The 15,912-nt window shown below is 40.1% G+C and overlaps 1 protein-coding gene across 1 annotated transcript; it reads left to right on the plus strand.

Annotated features, from left to right (window-relative positions):
• Positions 1–2,036: 2,036 nt before the first annotated feature.
• On the plus strand, positions 2,037–11,437 carry LOC109878262 (B-cell receptor CD22-like). The gene is made up of 10 exons (XM_031811036.1): positions 2,037–2,095; positions 5,962–6,039; positions 6,323–6,670; positions 6,833–7,045; positions 7,658–7,927; positions 8,529–8,792; positions 8,996–9,083; positions 9,173–9,227; positions 9,322–9,557; positions 11,266–11,437. Exons 2-10 carry the CDS (start codon positions 5,985–5,987, stop codon positions 11,345–11,347), a joined length of 1,611 nt encoding a protein of 536 aa, XP_031666896.1. The 5' UTR covers positions 2,037–2,095; positions 5,962–5,984; the 3' UTR covers positions 11,348–11,437.
• Positions 11,438–15,912: the final 4,475 nt, after the last annotated feature.

Raw genomic sequence — 15,912 nt, forward strand, 5'->3', positions numbered from 1 at the left:
TACACCCTCAGGCTCATTACCATAACGATTTCTAAAAATCGCAAATGAAATGAAATAAATATGCCTGCTCTCAAGCTTAGCCTTTTCTTAACAACACTGTCATCTCAGATTTTCAAAATATGCTTTTGAACCATAGAAAATCAATCATTTGTGTAAGAGTGTTGATGGCTAGCTTAGCATTTAGCGTAGCGTTTAGCACATAACATTTTCACAAAAACCAGCAAAGGAATCAAATAAAATAATTTACCTTTGAAGAACTTCAGATGTTTCAATGAGGAGACTCTCAGTTACATAGCAGATGTCCAGTTTTTCCTGAAAGATTCTTTGTGTAGGACAAATCGCTCCGTTTTGTTACTACACATTTGGCTACCGAAACGAACCGAAAATTCAGTCACCAAAATGTCGAACTTTTTTCCGAATTAACTCCATAATATCGACCGAAACATGGCAAACGTTGTTTGAATCAATCCTCAAGGTGTTTTTTCACATATCTCTTCATTGATATGCCGTTCGTGGAAGCATGGTTTTTCCCAGCAGCTGAGTTTTGCGCACCAATTTCCACGCAGGACACCGTGCAGACACTTGGAAAATGTAGTCTCTTATGGTCAATCTTCCAATGATATGCCTGCAAATACGTCACAATGCTCCAGACCCCTTGGGGAAACGATAGAAAGGGTAGGCTCATTCCTGTCGCATTCACAGCCATATAAGGAGATAATGCAAATCGGAGCCTCAGAAATCCTGTTCATTTCCTGGTTGCAGAAACATCTTGGTTTTGCCTGAAGCTTCTGTTCTAGGGCACTCACAGTGAAAATCTTTGCAGTTTTGGAAACGTCAGAGTGTTTTCTTTCCAAAGCTATCAATTCCATGCATAGTCGAGCATCTTTTTGTGACAAAATATTGCGCTTAAAAAGGGAACGTCTTTTTATCCAAAAATGAAATAGAGCCCCCCTAAGCTCAAAGCAACAATGCAGTTGTTGTTATGTAAGAAAATATTAGATTATTTAAATTATAAAAATGATTAAAAAATGAATTACACAATAAAATAACAATAACGAAGCAGAAATAAACAATTACATGAAAGATTATTCATTGTAATTTTCAAAAAAGACGCATCATGCAGATTCAGTAGGACACAATAATCCGAGACAGACAGACAGATTTAGCTATATGGATGTCAAGGTTCACTTTGAGTCCGTTGTTCTGAAGTTCAGTGAGCTGAACACATCTCTTTCACACAAAAACACACTGGAAACTCAGAGCAGCTTGCCTTGGCCTTGGCATAATGACAGCTCACTGTTGTCTGTTGTTTCTAGCTAGCTAATGTTGATAGCAAAATGTTAGCTAACTAGTTAGCTCACTAGCTAATTAACTAGCTCACTAGCTAACTGTAGGGTCTTGATGTAGTTCAACGGCAGCATATCGTATTGTTCACAATCCAGTACATTCAGAGTAGCTGTGAAATGCTTGTTTATCACTGAATAACAGCAGCTTCATGTAGCTAACAAGCTAGCTGAGATCACAAGTTCACTCAATTCAAACGCCAGTTCAACATAAGTCCCAATAACACAGTATTTTTACGTGCATGCCTGGTTTATTCTATATATATATATATTTGACATTTTCTACCTTCTATTTTGTATATTTTCATCGGACTAGTAGGGACATATGAAGCCTGGAAGCTGCAGTAATGTTGAGATGTCAGTAGGGAGAGCTCTAGTCTAGAACACTGGAACCAAAGATAATCCCCTTTCATCTGTTCTGGAACCTTCAGTACCAGCTGATGAGGAGTGATGGGAATGGGTCACATGTTGTCTCTTGTAAAACATGTAGGTCCACTCCTCAAATAAAGAAATGTAACTACAGTATTCTGACTTTAGACCATTTTCTATTTAGATACAGTAACATCCCTTATGTGACATGCTGTTCCTGCATGTTAATGGCCTGACTAGACTACTTTAAAATGTGTCAACCACAGAACTCACACTTAGGCTATGTCTGCTTCTACTAACACTTACAGTAGACTTCTTCTTGTTCCCACGCAGTGACAGTACGTTGACTAACTGTTCAAGACCTCTCCCATTCACTTCACTCTGTAAGTACACTTGACAATATCTTGAAATATAGTTTTAGTTTTGATGTTTTTAGCCAAACATCACATGACTTCCTGTATCTTTGTACTTGTTGGTTTATTTTGAACTGTGTTCTGGTTGTAACATCAGGGCCTGTATTCATAAAGTGTCTCAGATGGTCCATATAATTATGATCTAAAAGGCTAAACTGATCCCAGATCAGCTCTCCTACTCTGATACACTTGGTGAATACTGACCCTGGACTGTGGTTTCATGTGTTTAGTTTAGTTCAGTTTATTCATTTACATGTTTAAAACATGATCAGTAGAGTATGCCAGTAATACCCAGATCTCCATTCAATAGGGTCATGTTCACTGTCAAATTATAACTGTGTAAGTGTGCATGTGTGTGTGTGTGTGTGTGTGTGTGTGTGTGTGTGTGTGCGTGTGTGTACGCATGCGTGTCTGTGTGTATAAATGTATTTTTACATATTCATCTGATTGTTGGATATACAGTCACGACCAAAATGATTGGCACCCTTGACAAATACTGAGCTATATATTGTCTACTACAAAAGATGGGATTGTACATGTTACACAAAAACTTGTGCATGCTATTTTAAGAGCTCTGAGTGCAATAGATTGTTGTGGAGACATTTTGAAAATGGCCTAAAGTAAGAGTGATTGAGCTTATGTTTCAAAAAAGCTTTAGGAGTAGTATTAACATGAGACACAGTGATGGTGGGTTGTGTTTAGGAGTAGTATTAACATGAGACACAGTGATGGTGGGTTGTGTTTAGGAGTAGTATTAACATGAGACACAGTGATGGTGGGTTGTGTTTAGGAGTAGTATTAACATGAGACACAGTGATGGTGGGTTGTGTTTAGGAGTAGTATTAACATGAGACACAGTGATGGTGGGTTGTGTTTAGGAGTAGTATTAACATGAGACACAGTGATGGTGGGTTGTGTTTAGGAGTAGTATTAACATGAGACACAGTGATGGTGGGTTGTGTTTAGGAGTAGTATTAACATGAGACACAGTGATGGTGGGTTGTGTTTAGGAGTAGTATAAACCTAAGACACAGTGATGGTGAGTTGTGTTTAGGAGTAGTATTAACATGAGACACAGTGATGGTGGGTTGTGTAGGAGTACTATTAACATGAGACACAGTGATGGTGGGTTGTGTTTAGGAGTAGTATTAACATGAGACACAGTGATGGTGGGTTGTGTTTAGGAGTAGTATTAACATGAGACACAGTGATGGTGGGTTGTGTTTAGGAGTAGTATTAACATGAGACACAGTGTTGTGGGTTTGTCGGTTTAGATAAACACAATCAATTTCCTGTTCTCCATTTCTGTCTTCAGCTCTAGTCTAGAACACTGGAACCTTCAGTACCACTTTGATGCAGCCGATGAGGAGAGTAAATTGAATGTGTTTGTAGAATAGAATGAATGACATCATGGAACTGACCAAATGTAAATGGAACTTTGACCTGTTCCATGTAGAACTCAGAGGGACAAGGCAACACATCCTAATATATTATAAACATTCCATATAGAATAGTCAACATATTGTTAACATGATTCTGCACTTTTAATGAAAAGTGGAAATGGGGGACATTTTGTCCATTATAGAAATGTAGGGCCCACTCTAATACAGTAACCTCCCTTTTCTGACACTCTGTTCTGGTCCTCATGCATGTTTGTGTCTTAAAGAGGAAGGAGAGGACAGTTCTGTATCAGATACATGTGTCCTGACAACTTTACATATTACTCAATCACTGAACTGCCACTCACTACCAGTAAGTTGACTCACTGTACAAGACCTCTCCTCCTCTTCTCCCCTTCACTTCACTCTGTAAGTACTGTAATTACAATAAAAAATATAGTTTTGGGTTATTTGTTTTTAGCAATAAGTCATATACCTGAGGGTAATGTATCATTTTACTTGTTGTTATGTTTTGAGCTGTGTTCTGGTTGTTACATCGGGGCCAGTATTCATAAAGTGTCTCAGTGTAGGAGTGTTGATCTACATAGAGATGAGATGATTAACCAGGGTAAAATAGACAAGCAAACAAACATTTGAATCTCTGCTCAGTGTGTGTGTGTGAATGAAACAGTAGGATGTGTGTAACACTGCACTGTTTGCCTGTGTGTGTGTGTGTGTGTGTGTGTGTGTGTGTGTGTGTGTGCGTGTGTGAGTCACTTGCTGTTTAGCCTCACAGCTTGGGGATAGGTGCTGTCATTGAACCTGGTGGTCAGTCTTTAGGCTGCTGTACAGCTTGATGGACCGTAGAGGATTGAACATTTATCCTCCTATATTTGGGGTTCTGAGAATAAAACAGCTTCAGAACAATCAATATAGAAATATGTGTTTACAGTTCTACAGACCTGTTTAAAAAGTGATTGGTGATGATGATGATGATGACTTTATTGTATCCATTAGGAAATTATTTTTGTATCATACATCATGTCATCTTAAGTAGACAGACGTAGACAGACATGCAACAGGTCACACACATTACATACATAGTGCAATAGACTTACAGACAGACAGTATTCACATAGACAACCATATAGCACAATTTATTTATTTTTATTTCACCTTTATTTAACCAGGTAGGCTAGTTGAGAACAAGTTCTCATTTGCAACTGCGACCTGGCCAAGATAAAGCATAGCAGTGTGAACAGACAACACAGAGTTACACATGGAGTAAACCAATAAACAAGTCAATAACACAGTAGAAAAAAAGAGTCTATGTACATTGTGTGCAAAAGGCATGAGGTAGGCGAATAATTACAATTTTGCAGATTAACACTGGAGTGATAAATGATCAAATGGTCATGTACAGGTAGAGATATCGGTGTGCAAAAGAGCAGAAAAGTAAATAAATAAAAACAGTATGGGGATGAGGTATGTAAAAATGGGTGGGCTATTTACCGATAGACTATGTACAGCTGCAGCGATCGATTAGCTGCTCAGATAGCAGATGTTTGAAGTTGGTGAGGGAGATAAAAGTCTCCAACTTCAGCGATTTTTGCAATTCGTTCCAGTCACAGGCAGCAGAGAACTGGAACGAAAGGCGGCCAAATGAGGTGTTGGCTTTAGGGATGATCAGTGAGATACACCTGCTGGAGCGCGTGCTACGGATGGGTGTTGCCATCGTGACCAGTGAACTGAGATAAGGCGGAGCTTTACCTAGCATGGACTTGTAGATGACCTGGAGCCAGTGGGTCTGGGGACGAATATGTAGCGAGGGCCAGCCGACTAGAGCATACAAGTCGCAGTGGTGGGTGGTATAAGGTGCTTTAGTGACAAAACGGATGGCACTGTGATAAACTGCATCCAGTTTGCTGAGTAGAGTGTTGGAAGCAATTTTGTAGATGACATCGCCGAAGTCGAGGATCGGTAGGATAGTCAGTTTTACTAGGGTAAGTTTGGCGGCGTGAGTGAAGGAGGCTTTATTGCGGAATAGAAAGCCGACTCTTGATTTGATTGGAGATTGGAGATGTTTGATATGAGTCTGGAAGGAGAGTAAACAGTCTAGCCAGACACCTAGGTACTTATAGATGTCCACATATTCTAGGTCGGAACCATCCAGGGTGGAGGCAGCGAACGGTTGAAAAGCATGCATTTGGTTTTACTAGCGTTTAAGAGCAGTTGGAGGCCACGGAAGGAGTGTTGTATGGCATTGAAGCTCGTTTGGAGGTTAGATAGCACAGTGTCCAAGGACGGGCCGGAAGTATATACAATACAACACAACACAATATGAGCCTGGTTCATTTTCAGTAATGAGGCCCTGGACCCCATTTACAGTTTCTACTTCAATGTATCAGGTGGAGTTAATCACCAGTTATAGAGTGAGTTGTTGTTTATGTTTCTAAGACTGCAGGGTGGGAGATGCAACAATGTCCTTGAGAACAGCAGGAAGTGTGTTGGTGGTATTTCTCTGGTCTGTGACAGGTATGGTCTCATTCATAACTTATATGTTTGTCAATCTACAGACATTTGTAAAATATAAAAATTACATTTGTGTTTTATTATTCTGTTGTGTTCTGTTAGGAGTCTCCAGTTCACTTCAGTATTTATATTCACACCTCTCTTACCTTACTGATTGATGCTTATGTGTTTTCTCATCACACTCGACTCAACAACTATGGCAACAAAGTATGGACAAACCCTACAGTCAGTGTGAGCCAATTGGCAATGGCTTAATGTAATACCCTTGTGTTCTGTGACTGTTCAGCGGTCCTGGGGCAGAATGGCTGGAGTGTGACTTACACCACTCAGAGAATCTGTGCCTTGAAGGGGTCAACAGTGAAGCTGACCTGCTCTTTCAGATATCCCAGAGGTCATAAAGTCACATCAACCTTCTGGTTCACTAAAATGGAGGCTGGTATAGAACCTGAAGATATAGGTCAGAACCCAGAGTATGCAGGTCGTCTGGAGTATCATGGGGATAAGAAGAAAGACTGTACCCTGAAAATCACAGACCTGAGAGAGAGAGACTCAGCTACGTACAAGTTCAGATTTATAACAGATCAGACAAGAGGGAGATATTATGGCGATCCTGGAGTCACTCTGTCTGTCACAGGTACAGTTACATTCAATATAGTTAAACTGTTGATTTCCATTTAGATCGTGAAATTGTCTTGGTTTGTGTTTATGTCTGTGTAACATAGGATTTCTTCCATCTTTGTATTAGAGTGATAAGTCAGTGATAAAGGGATTTACAGTGATATTGTTTTTTCTCCAGGTCTTCAGGTGAAGGTGACTGGTGGACATCAGGATAAGACACTGACCTGTAGCACCACCTGTACTCTGACTGACAACCCCACCTACATCTGGTACAAGAACGGACACAAAGTAAAGGAGGACACCTCCAGCCTGGACTCAGACTCCTTTAGTGATACAGACAGTTACTCCTGTGCTGTAAAAGGCCATGAGGATCTCCACTCTCCTGCAGTGTGTAAGTGTGGACTTTTTTATACACATTTCATATAAATACAATTTGGTTCAGGTCGAGACTTTTGTCAATAAATCAATGAATATTGATCATTATTTAAAAACGATGGTTTTCACTACTGTAAACTGGTTAACTAGTTGTATTCTACTTCATAAACAACATCAGTGTGTACTGGAAGGTATTGCAATAAAATATTTAGGAGATGTTATATTGTATTTTTGTATTTAAGGTCAGAACTGTTGGAGTGTGACTTACACCCATCAGAGTATCTGTACCTTGAAGGGGTCAAAAGGGAACATATCCTGCTCTTACACATATCCCAGTTATCATGAGATCAAACATGCTTTCTGGTTTACTAAATGGTCTGGTCTGAAGGCTGAAGATCTGAGCTCAGTGCCAGGTTATGAGGGTCATATAGAGTACCTTGGGGATAGTTTGGTATATTAACATTGGAGTGACAGATATTGGCTCCACATGATACTTGAATGGATCATCTTCAATAAGAGGATGGAGCTAAAAATCATTGTGTGGAAAATTACATTTGTGGAAAGTTTGTGTAATATTTTTACCTGATTTAATATGTACGATTTTTAAATCCACTGTCTTTTACATCAGATGGACCAAGGAACACCTCAGTGTCAGTCAGTCCCTCTGGTGAAATAGTGGAGGGCAGTTCAGTGACTCTGACCTGCAGCAGTGATGCCAACCCACCTGTGCAGAGTTACACCTGGTGGTACAAGAAGAATGGAGGTGAACATCAGAGTATGACAGGACCACAGCATGTCTTCAATCAAATCCAGTCATCTGACACTGGAGAGTACTACTGTGTGTCCCAGAATGAGATGGGGACAGACAGGTCTAGGACCATGAACATGGATGTGAAGTGTGAGTAAAGTACAGCTCAGTGTTTGAATGAGAAGGTAGCAAAACAATTATAACTAAATGAAGTAGTCCTGAAGTACAACATCTCCAAATGTGTATTTATTAATTTTATTAACGTTTTGTGTAAGTTAGAGTTTTAGATAGTTCTCTGACTTAACAGATCATTTATTTTTGACATGACATATCATTTGTAAATATACTACTGTCCTATCCGTCGGACAAATTCTCCTTTACTAGATAACCCAAAGAACACCTCAGTGTCAGTCAGTCCCTCTGGTGAAATAGTGGAGGGCAGTTCAGTGACTCTGACCTGCAGCAGTGATGCCAACCCACCTGTGGACAAATACACCTGGTACAAGAAGAACGTAACCTCACCAAAAGCATCAGGACAGAGTTACAGCATCACTAACATCAGCTCTGAGGACAGAGGAGAATATTACTGTGAGGCCCAGAATAAATATGGACGTCTCAACTCTTCTTCTGTGTTTGTGGACGTTCAGTGTAAGTTCACCTCATCTTTTAATCAGAGGATCACATTTAAATGTATATTTCAATAACAAGTAAAACACTATTTAATACACTGTTGTTACATATTGTCCACCAGATGGGCCAAAGAACACTTCAGTGTCAGTCAGTCCCTCTGGTGAAATAGTGGAGGGCAGTTCAGTGACTCTGACCTGCAGCAGTGATGCCAACCCACCTGTGGACAAATACACCTGGTACTTTCAAAACGAGACTTTTCTAAATGGATGTGGACAGATCTACAACATAAGTAACTTCAAGTCTAAGGACAGTGGACATTACCACTGTGAGGCCTGGAATGGAAGGGGATCTAGGAACTCTACAGCTCTGATGATCATTATACCAGGTGAAGTTTCATCTTATATATTTCAATACAAAATTACATTTCAAGCTATTATTAATAGTTATACATTGGCCTATTGTACTTTGTTTTATAATTATATATCGTTGAGATTAGATCAGTTAACAAATATTGTATTATTGTCCTGGACTATGTTTATGTTCAGTTTATTATATGCCAGGGCTCATATCATCCATATTTTAATTTAGGTAAACAAACAGTTCTGACTGCAGCTGTAGGAATCATAGTGGTTGTTCTGGTTCTCATCCTCTGTCTCTCTGGCTTCATGTGGTTCAGGTGAGTGATTATTTTAAAGATTATTTCACTCTAACACTTTTTGTTAACTTAATTTGTTTCAAGAATACATTAATTCATTTATATAACAGGAAGAAGGCCTCTAATTCCCCCTCTGACACAAGAGACACAGCAGACGATGGACAGGTGAGTCTGTTGGAATCAGAAGATGACTGTGATGACTGTGTATGCGTAGTGGGACACTCCACTCCTCATGTTGTCTGTCCTCTCTCTCCATCAGGGAGACACTAGTCCAGTGTATGACAACATCTCAGGCATGGCCTTCACCCCTACTGCAGCACAGACAGCTGACACAGACAACCAGGATGATGTTCACTACTCCAGCGTCCACTTCTCTCACTCCAAAAACCAGGAAGTGCCTCTGTACTCCACCGTCCAGCTGCCTCAACCACAGATACAAGACGAAGATGTCCAATACGCTGCTGTGAAATTCAACCTCCCCGGTGCTGCCACCCAGTGAGCATATTATGCCATTATAACAACAGGGTCAATACTATAACATTGTGAACACACAGTATTAAAGGAGACGTTGGATTGTTTACAACCAAATCTGGGTGTCCAGTATGCTGCTGCTGGAAGGTTGGGGGTGAAGGGGGAGGCATTATCACCTTGGCTACTGTAGGTTATTTCACCTCAGTCTATCTACAATCACATAGCCTATTAGTTATAATGTTGTAATGTTATACACCTGAAAGGGAGGAAATATGGGAAATGATTCACACTGACACACTAATCACAGAAGACACAAAAACCTGTGACAATTTTAGAACTGTGTTGTTTGCATGTTGATAGTATTATAATGTAGAACTATAGGGAAGATAGGTCCTGTGGTAATGTTTTTTTCTGTTCCTAAATTGTTTGATTAGATTAGTACAGACTTTCTCAGGGGACCCCATACGTGTCCCCGACCCGAAGTTTGGGAACTACTGTAAAAACCTCTCCCTCTGCTTCATTCCTCTCTCTCTCTGTCTCCTCTACTTCTGCCTGCATTGCAGCCTGCCTCAGCCTCTCCACTGATCGCCACATCACTGTCTGTCTCAGTAGCCTGTTCTCTGTAAAGGACTTAGCAGCGGATTTGTTTCTCCTGCTGAGGTCTGCTCTGATTAACGTTAGCCAGCTAGAAGGATGAAGTAAGACGCTAAGTAACACTAACTAGACCCCTTCAATGTTACTGCAATAGAAGTGTCTGCCGGAGCTATCCTCCAACCTGACTGACTGACATACAGTATGTATCTATAAGAGACTATTTACCAGCTGTGATCTCATTCTCTGAGAGTGATGTTTTGATTGGTTGATGTCTTTAGACACGGTGGGATGGTTTTAAAAATGGCCTTTTGTCCGGCATCTGGCAAACACACTGTTAGCAGAGCAACCTGCAGCCTGGTGGAGTGCGTTTCACGTCGCCCTCGGCCTGTGCCGCGAGAAGGGGAATTATTATCCTTCTGAGAAAATGGTGAATGTGCTGCTGAAAATCAGGGAGGCAAATCCAGGGGACGCAGGAGAACATAACAATCAAACCATTGTTCATAATTACACTCGTTGACAAAGAGGCGCGATTAGTCAGATCAAGAATAGAAGAGTTCTGAGCTTTGACCATCACTGGGAGCAATATTTAGACGTTGATCCGTAATTCATTTTCTTTATTATGTACATTATTTGTATTAGAATGTGATTATATTTAAATGAGAAAATAATTACTTGGTCCGAACCTCAGTGTTCTCATATGTAGTTATGGCCATATGCTCATTGGAGGAGTAGACAATGATGATGCCATCAATAATGCATATTCTGCATTAAGGTAATTCATGCCTCAACACCAGAAACAGGATGAGGATCTGCAATAAGCTCACTGCTGTCACCCGGGTGACCATATTCTGCATTAAGGTCATTCATATGCTGCTGCTTATTGTAGGAGATGTCATCAATAAGCAAAACAGTTGACCCCTAGTGGCCACTTTTGATGTTATATCCTTAAACAATGAACCCAACAATGGACATCTCAAGACAATTACTATGACAATAGTGAGGGAGTGATGTCATGATGATTTTTTAGAATGTGTTCTCTCTTTGCGTTCCAAATGGCACACTGTTCCCTATTTAGTGCGCTCCTTTTGACCTGTGTTGGGATGCGGATTTTGTTTAATTTCTGTTTCTCTCTCTTTAGACCCGTGGCGGCACAAACAGCTGAGAAGGACCCCTCTGAGATCTACAGTAGAATCAACAAACCCAGAACCAAGAAGTCCTGAACACAACAAACCCAGATCCAAGAAGACCTGAACTCAACAAACCAAGAACCAAGAAGACCTGAACACAACAAACCCAGAACCAAGAAGACCTGAACACAACAAACCAAGAACCAAGAAGACCTGAACACAACAAACCCAGAACCAAGAAGACCTGAACTCAACATACCCAGAACCAAGAAGACCTGAACTCAACAAACCAAGAAGACCTGGACTCAACATACCCAGAACCAAGAAGACCTGAACTCAACAAACCCAGAACAAAGAAGACCTGAACACAACAAACCCAGAACCAAGAAGACCTGAACACAACAAACCCAGAACCAAGAAGACCTGAACTCAACAAACCAAGAAGACATGAACACAACAAACCCAGAACCAAGAAGACCTGAACACAACAAACCCAGAACCAAGAAGACCTGAACTCAACAAACCCAGAACCAAGAAGACCTGAACTCAACAAACCAAGAAGACCTGACCTCAACAAACCCAGAACCAAGAACGCCTGAACATTACAAACCCAGAAGACCTGAACTCAACAAACCAAGAAGACCTGAACACAACAAACCCAGAACCAAGAAGACCTGAACACCACAACTTCAGAACCAAGAAGACCTGAACACAACAAACCCAGATCCAAGAAGACCTGAACTCAACAAACCAAGAACCAAGAAGACCTGAACACAACAAACCCAGAACCAAGAAGACCTGAACACAACAAACCCAGAACCAAGAAGACCTGAACACAACAAACCCAGAACCAAGAAGACCTGAACACAACAAACCCAGAACCAAGAAGACCTGAACTCAACAAACCAAGAAGACCTGACCTCAACAAACCCAGAACCAAGAACGCCTGAAAACAAAAAGTTTAACAAAAACATTGTACTCTATATATACGAAAGTGGACACCCCTTCAAATGAGTGGATTTGGCTATTTCAGCCACACCCGTTGCTGACATATGTATAAAATCGAGCGCACAGTCATTCAATCTCCATAAACAAACATCGGTCCTTAGCCCTGGATACAGCCCTTAGCCGTGGTATATTGCTATTATAAACTGGTTACCAACATAAATAGAAAAGTAAACACGTACACTAACTGGTTTACAATAATATATACCATCTAGCAGACACTTTTATCCAAAGTCATTCACTCATTCATTACAGTCATGGGAGCATAAATCTTTCATATGGGTAGTCCCAACAGGAATGGAACCTCCGAGCCACACTCTACCAACCGAGTCACACAGAACTACTCTATTCACACTCAGAGTACGAGTGCTGATCTAGGGTCAGTTTTGACTTTTAGACTACGATTAATAAGAAAGGGGCATTGTAAATATTTAGAAAAGTATATATGTATTTTTTAAAATATTTTTTTAAGTAACAGTAAACTCAGAATCTAACGACAAGAACTTTTGAGAAAAAATGTAGATATCTGAATTAGGCAGCCTCGATGTCCAGTTATAGTTTATATAACTATATTTTGTTATATGTTATCTGTCAGAAAGAATCATCAAACATATGAGACTATTGCGTTTCAGGTAAGACCAAAATGCAGACTGTGTTGACGTAACAATGTTTACTACAGCAACAGGGGCAGGCAAACGTCAGGTCAAGACAGGCAGAGGTCGATAATCCAGAGTAGTGGGGCAAGGGTACAGGACGGCAGGCAGGCTCAGGTTCAGGTCAGGCAGGCTCAGGGTCAGGTCAGGTAAGGGTCAAAACCAGAAAGGCGAGAAAAAGAGACTGGGAAAAAGCAGGAGCCGAGACAAAACGCTTTTTGACTTAACAAACAAGACGAACTGGCAACAGACAAACAGAGAACACAGGTATAAATACACAGGGGATAATGGGGAAGAAGAGCGACACCTGGAGGAGGGTGGAGACAAGCACAAGGACAGGTGAAACAAATCAGGGAGTGACAGAGACTATATATGAAGTCTAACAACAATAGTTATTCTGTTCTATTATATTGTAATAGTTTATATGGTATTGTTAGATGATACAAAAAATGCTAATTGATATGACAAAGTTATGGCACAAATGTTCCTCAATGTCCAGGAAAAAGTTATGCTTGATGCAACATTCCTTATTGCTTTAAAAATAATAATGTGTGAAGTGTGATATTTTATGAAATAAACGTATAAGATTCATCTTAATTGTCACTGTTTTTACCTTGTTACAACAGTGTATTTAGTGGAAATAAAATTAAAAGCTTTCAACATCTCATCTCTTGTACTGTGCAGTACATACAGTAACTACAAATGAGACATTTACATTGGTTTCTAGAGCAATAATGGTTTATTCACCTTCATCATCATCATCATCCGTACAAAATATACACAGACACTTTCAGAAGGGCCAATGTCCAGCACCTAGACACACAACCAGTTACATGAAATATTATTAACCTCTCTGAACCACCCATCCCGGATCCGGTATAATTGTCATCAGCAACGCTGAATAGCATAGCGCAACAGTCAAATAATATTACTAGAAAATATTCATATGCATGAAATCACAAGTGCAATATTGCAAAACACAGCTTAGCCTTTTGTTAATCCACCAGTCGCCTCAGATTTTGAAATGATGCTTTACACCGAAAGCAATACAAGCGTTTGTGTAAGTTTATCGATCGCTCGACAAAACAATAAGTACACTTAGCATCAGGTAACTCGGTCACGAAAATCAGAAAAGCAATCAAATTAATAGTTTATTCTTGATCTTCGGATGTTTTCACTCACGAGACTCCCAGTTAGACAAATGTTCCTTTTGTTCCATAAAGATATTTTTTATATCTAAATACCTCCGTTAGTTTGGTGCGTTATGCCCAGGAATCCACCGGAAAGAGCGGTCACGACAACGCAGACAAAAATGCCAAATTTTATCCATAATGTCCACAGAAACATGTCAAACGTTTTTTATAATCAATCCTCAGGGTGTTTTTCAAATATCTATTCAATAATATATCAACCGGGACAGTTGGCTTTTCACTAGGACCGGGAGTAACAATGGCAGCCTTTCTCTTTTGCGCACAACTCACTCAGAGCCCCCACCTATTCACTTACGCAATGTGGTGGATTAACGCAAATTCTTCAAAATAAAAGCCTGAAACTATGTCTGAAGACTATTAGGAAAAGGAATCTGGTTGATATCCCTTTAAATGGAGCAATGGGAGGCTATGGAACATGGAGTTTTCAAAATAGAGGCCACTTCCTGGTTTGATTTTTCATAGGGTTTCGCCTGCAATATCAGTTCTGCTGAACTCACAGACAAAATTTTGTCAGTTTTGGAAATTTTGGAAACTTATATGCATATTCTAGCATCTGGTCCTGAGAAATAGGCCGTTTACTTTGGGAACGTTTTTTTCCCAAACATAAAAATAGTGCCCCCTAGCTTCAAGAGGTTTTAACACATATTTTCCTTAAAAGTAAATGGTTGGTTAAGGGCTTGTAAGTCAGAATTCCACTGTAAGGTCTACATATGTAGAATTCTGCGCATGTGACAAATACTATTTCATTGGTTTCACATGAAAACATGTTGTGAAACTGGTGTGACATTATTGAAACTGTGCTGACACCTAGTGGAAATCAAGAGAAACTACACCATACACACACACTATAACCTTAACACAGATGGGATGCTTTAGATACATTGCTCTTTCTTTATTAGACACTAATATATATGTCCAATAAACAGACGTTCAAAAGTCGGAATGTAAAACACAAACGACTGAAGATATTCAAAAGCAGTTGTAGTGAATCAAGAATCTTGGGGTTACCTGAAATAGGTCAAAGTATATATTTTAAATGTTATATTTAATTGTATCTTTATTTAACTAGGCAAGATGAACTCAACGCAGACACAGTTTACCTGCTATATCTGGGAAACAGGATTAACACCGAAAGAACTTGGCAAAATACAATGCATGTTTCTGTAGTACGAGTAGGTATATACAGTATTATCGGTAACAATTGTGTACAAGACACCTAGCTAATAAAAATACTGGGGCTTGCGGTCATTAGTTACATTTCAAACACAGCGATTCCCCAATTGAGGCGCAACAGAGTTCACCGGGAAATACAGGAACACCGGAAATAATAAATAAACCAACGAACGAGAAATGGTGGAGGCTACCAGAACGAAGAGAGACATTTTTTCCGAATAAACGTGGTGCGTGAAAAACGTGATTACATAGCTCACTCCCTACCCGGTATCTCATTCTACTGTTATACGACTCTGTATGCGTTGTTTGTTGGCAACCTTGATATTTACGACGTTTTTGGAACGGATTCCTGTTGGAACGTTCCAGAAAGTATACCCACCCCTCCAGAGAAGGCATTGCGCGCAGTGTTGTTGTTCCTAGACGTTACCACTTCACAATAACAACATTTACAGTTGACCAGGGCAGCTCTAGCAGTGCAGAAATTTGACAAACTGACTTGTTGTAAAGGTGGCATCCTATGAAGGTGCCATGTTGAACGTCACTGAGCTCTTGAGTAAGGCCATTCTACTGCCAATGTTATGGAGTTTGCATGGCTGTGTGCTCGATTTTATACATC

The sequence above is a fragment of the Oncorhynchus kisutch genome, unplaced genomic scaffold (genome assembly GCF_002021735.2).
Source record: "Oncorhynchus kisutch isolate 150728-3 unplaced genomic scaffold, Okis_V2 Okis01b-Okis20b_hom, whole genome shotgun sequence".
In the NCBI taxonomy this organism is placed as follows: domain Eukaryota; kingdom Metazoa; phylum Chordata; class Actinopteri; order Salmoniformes; family Salmonidae; genus Oncorhynchus; species Oncorhynchus kisutch.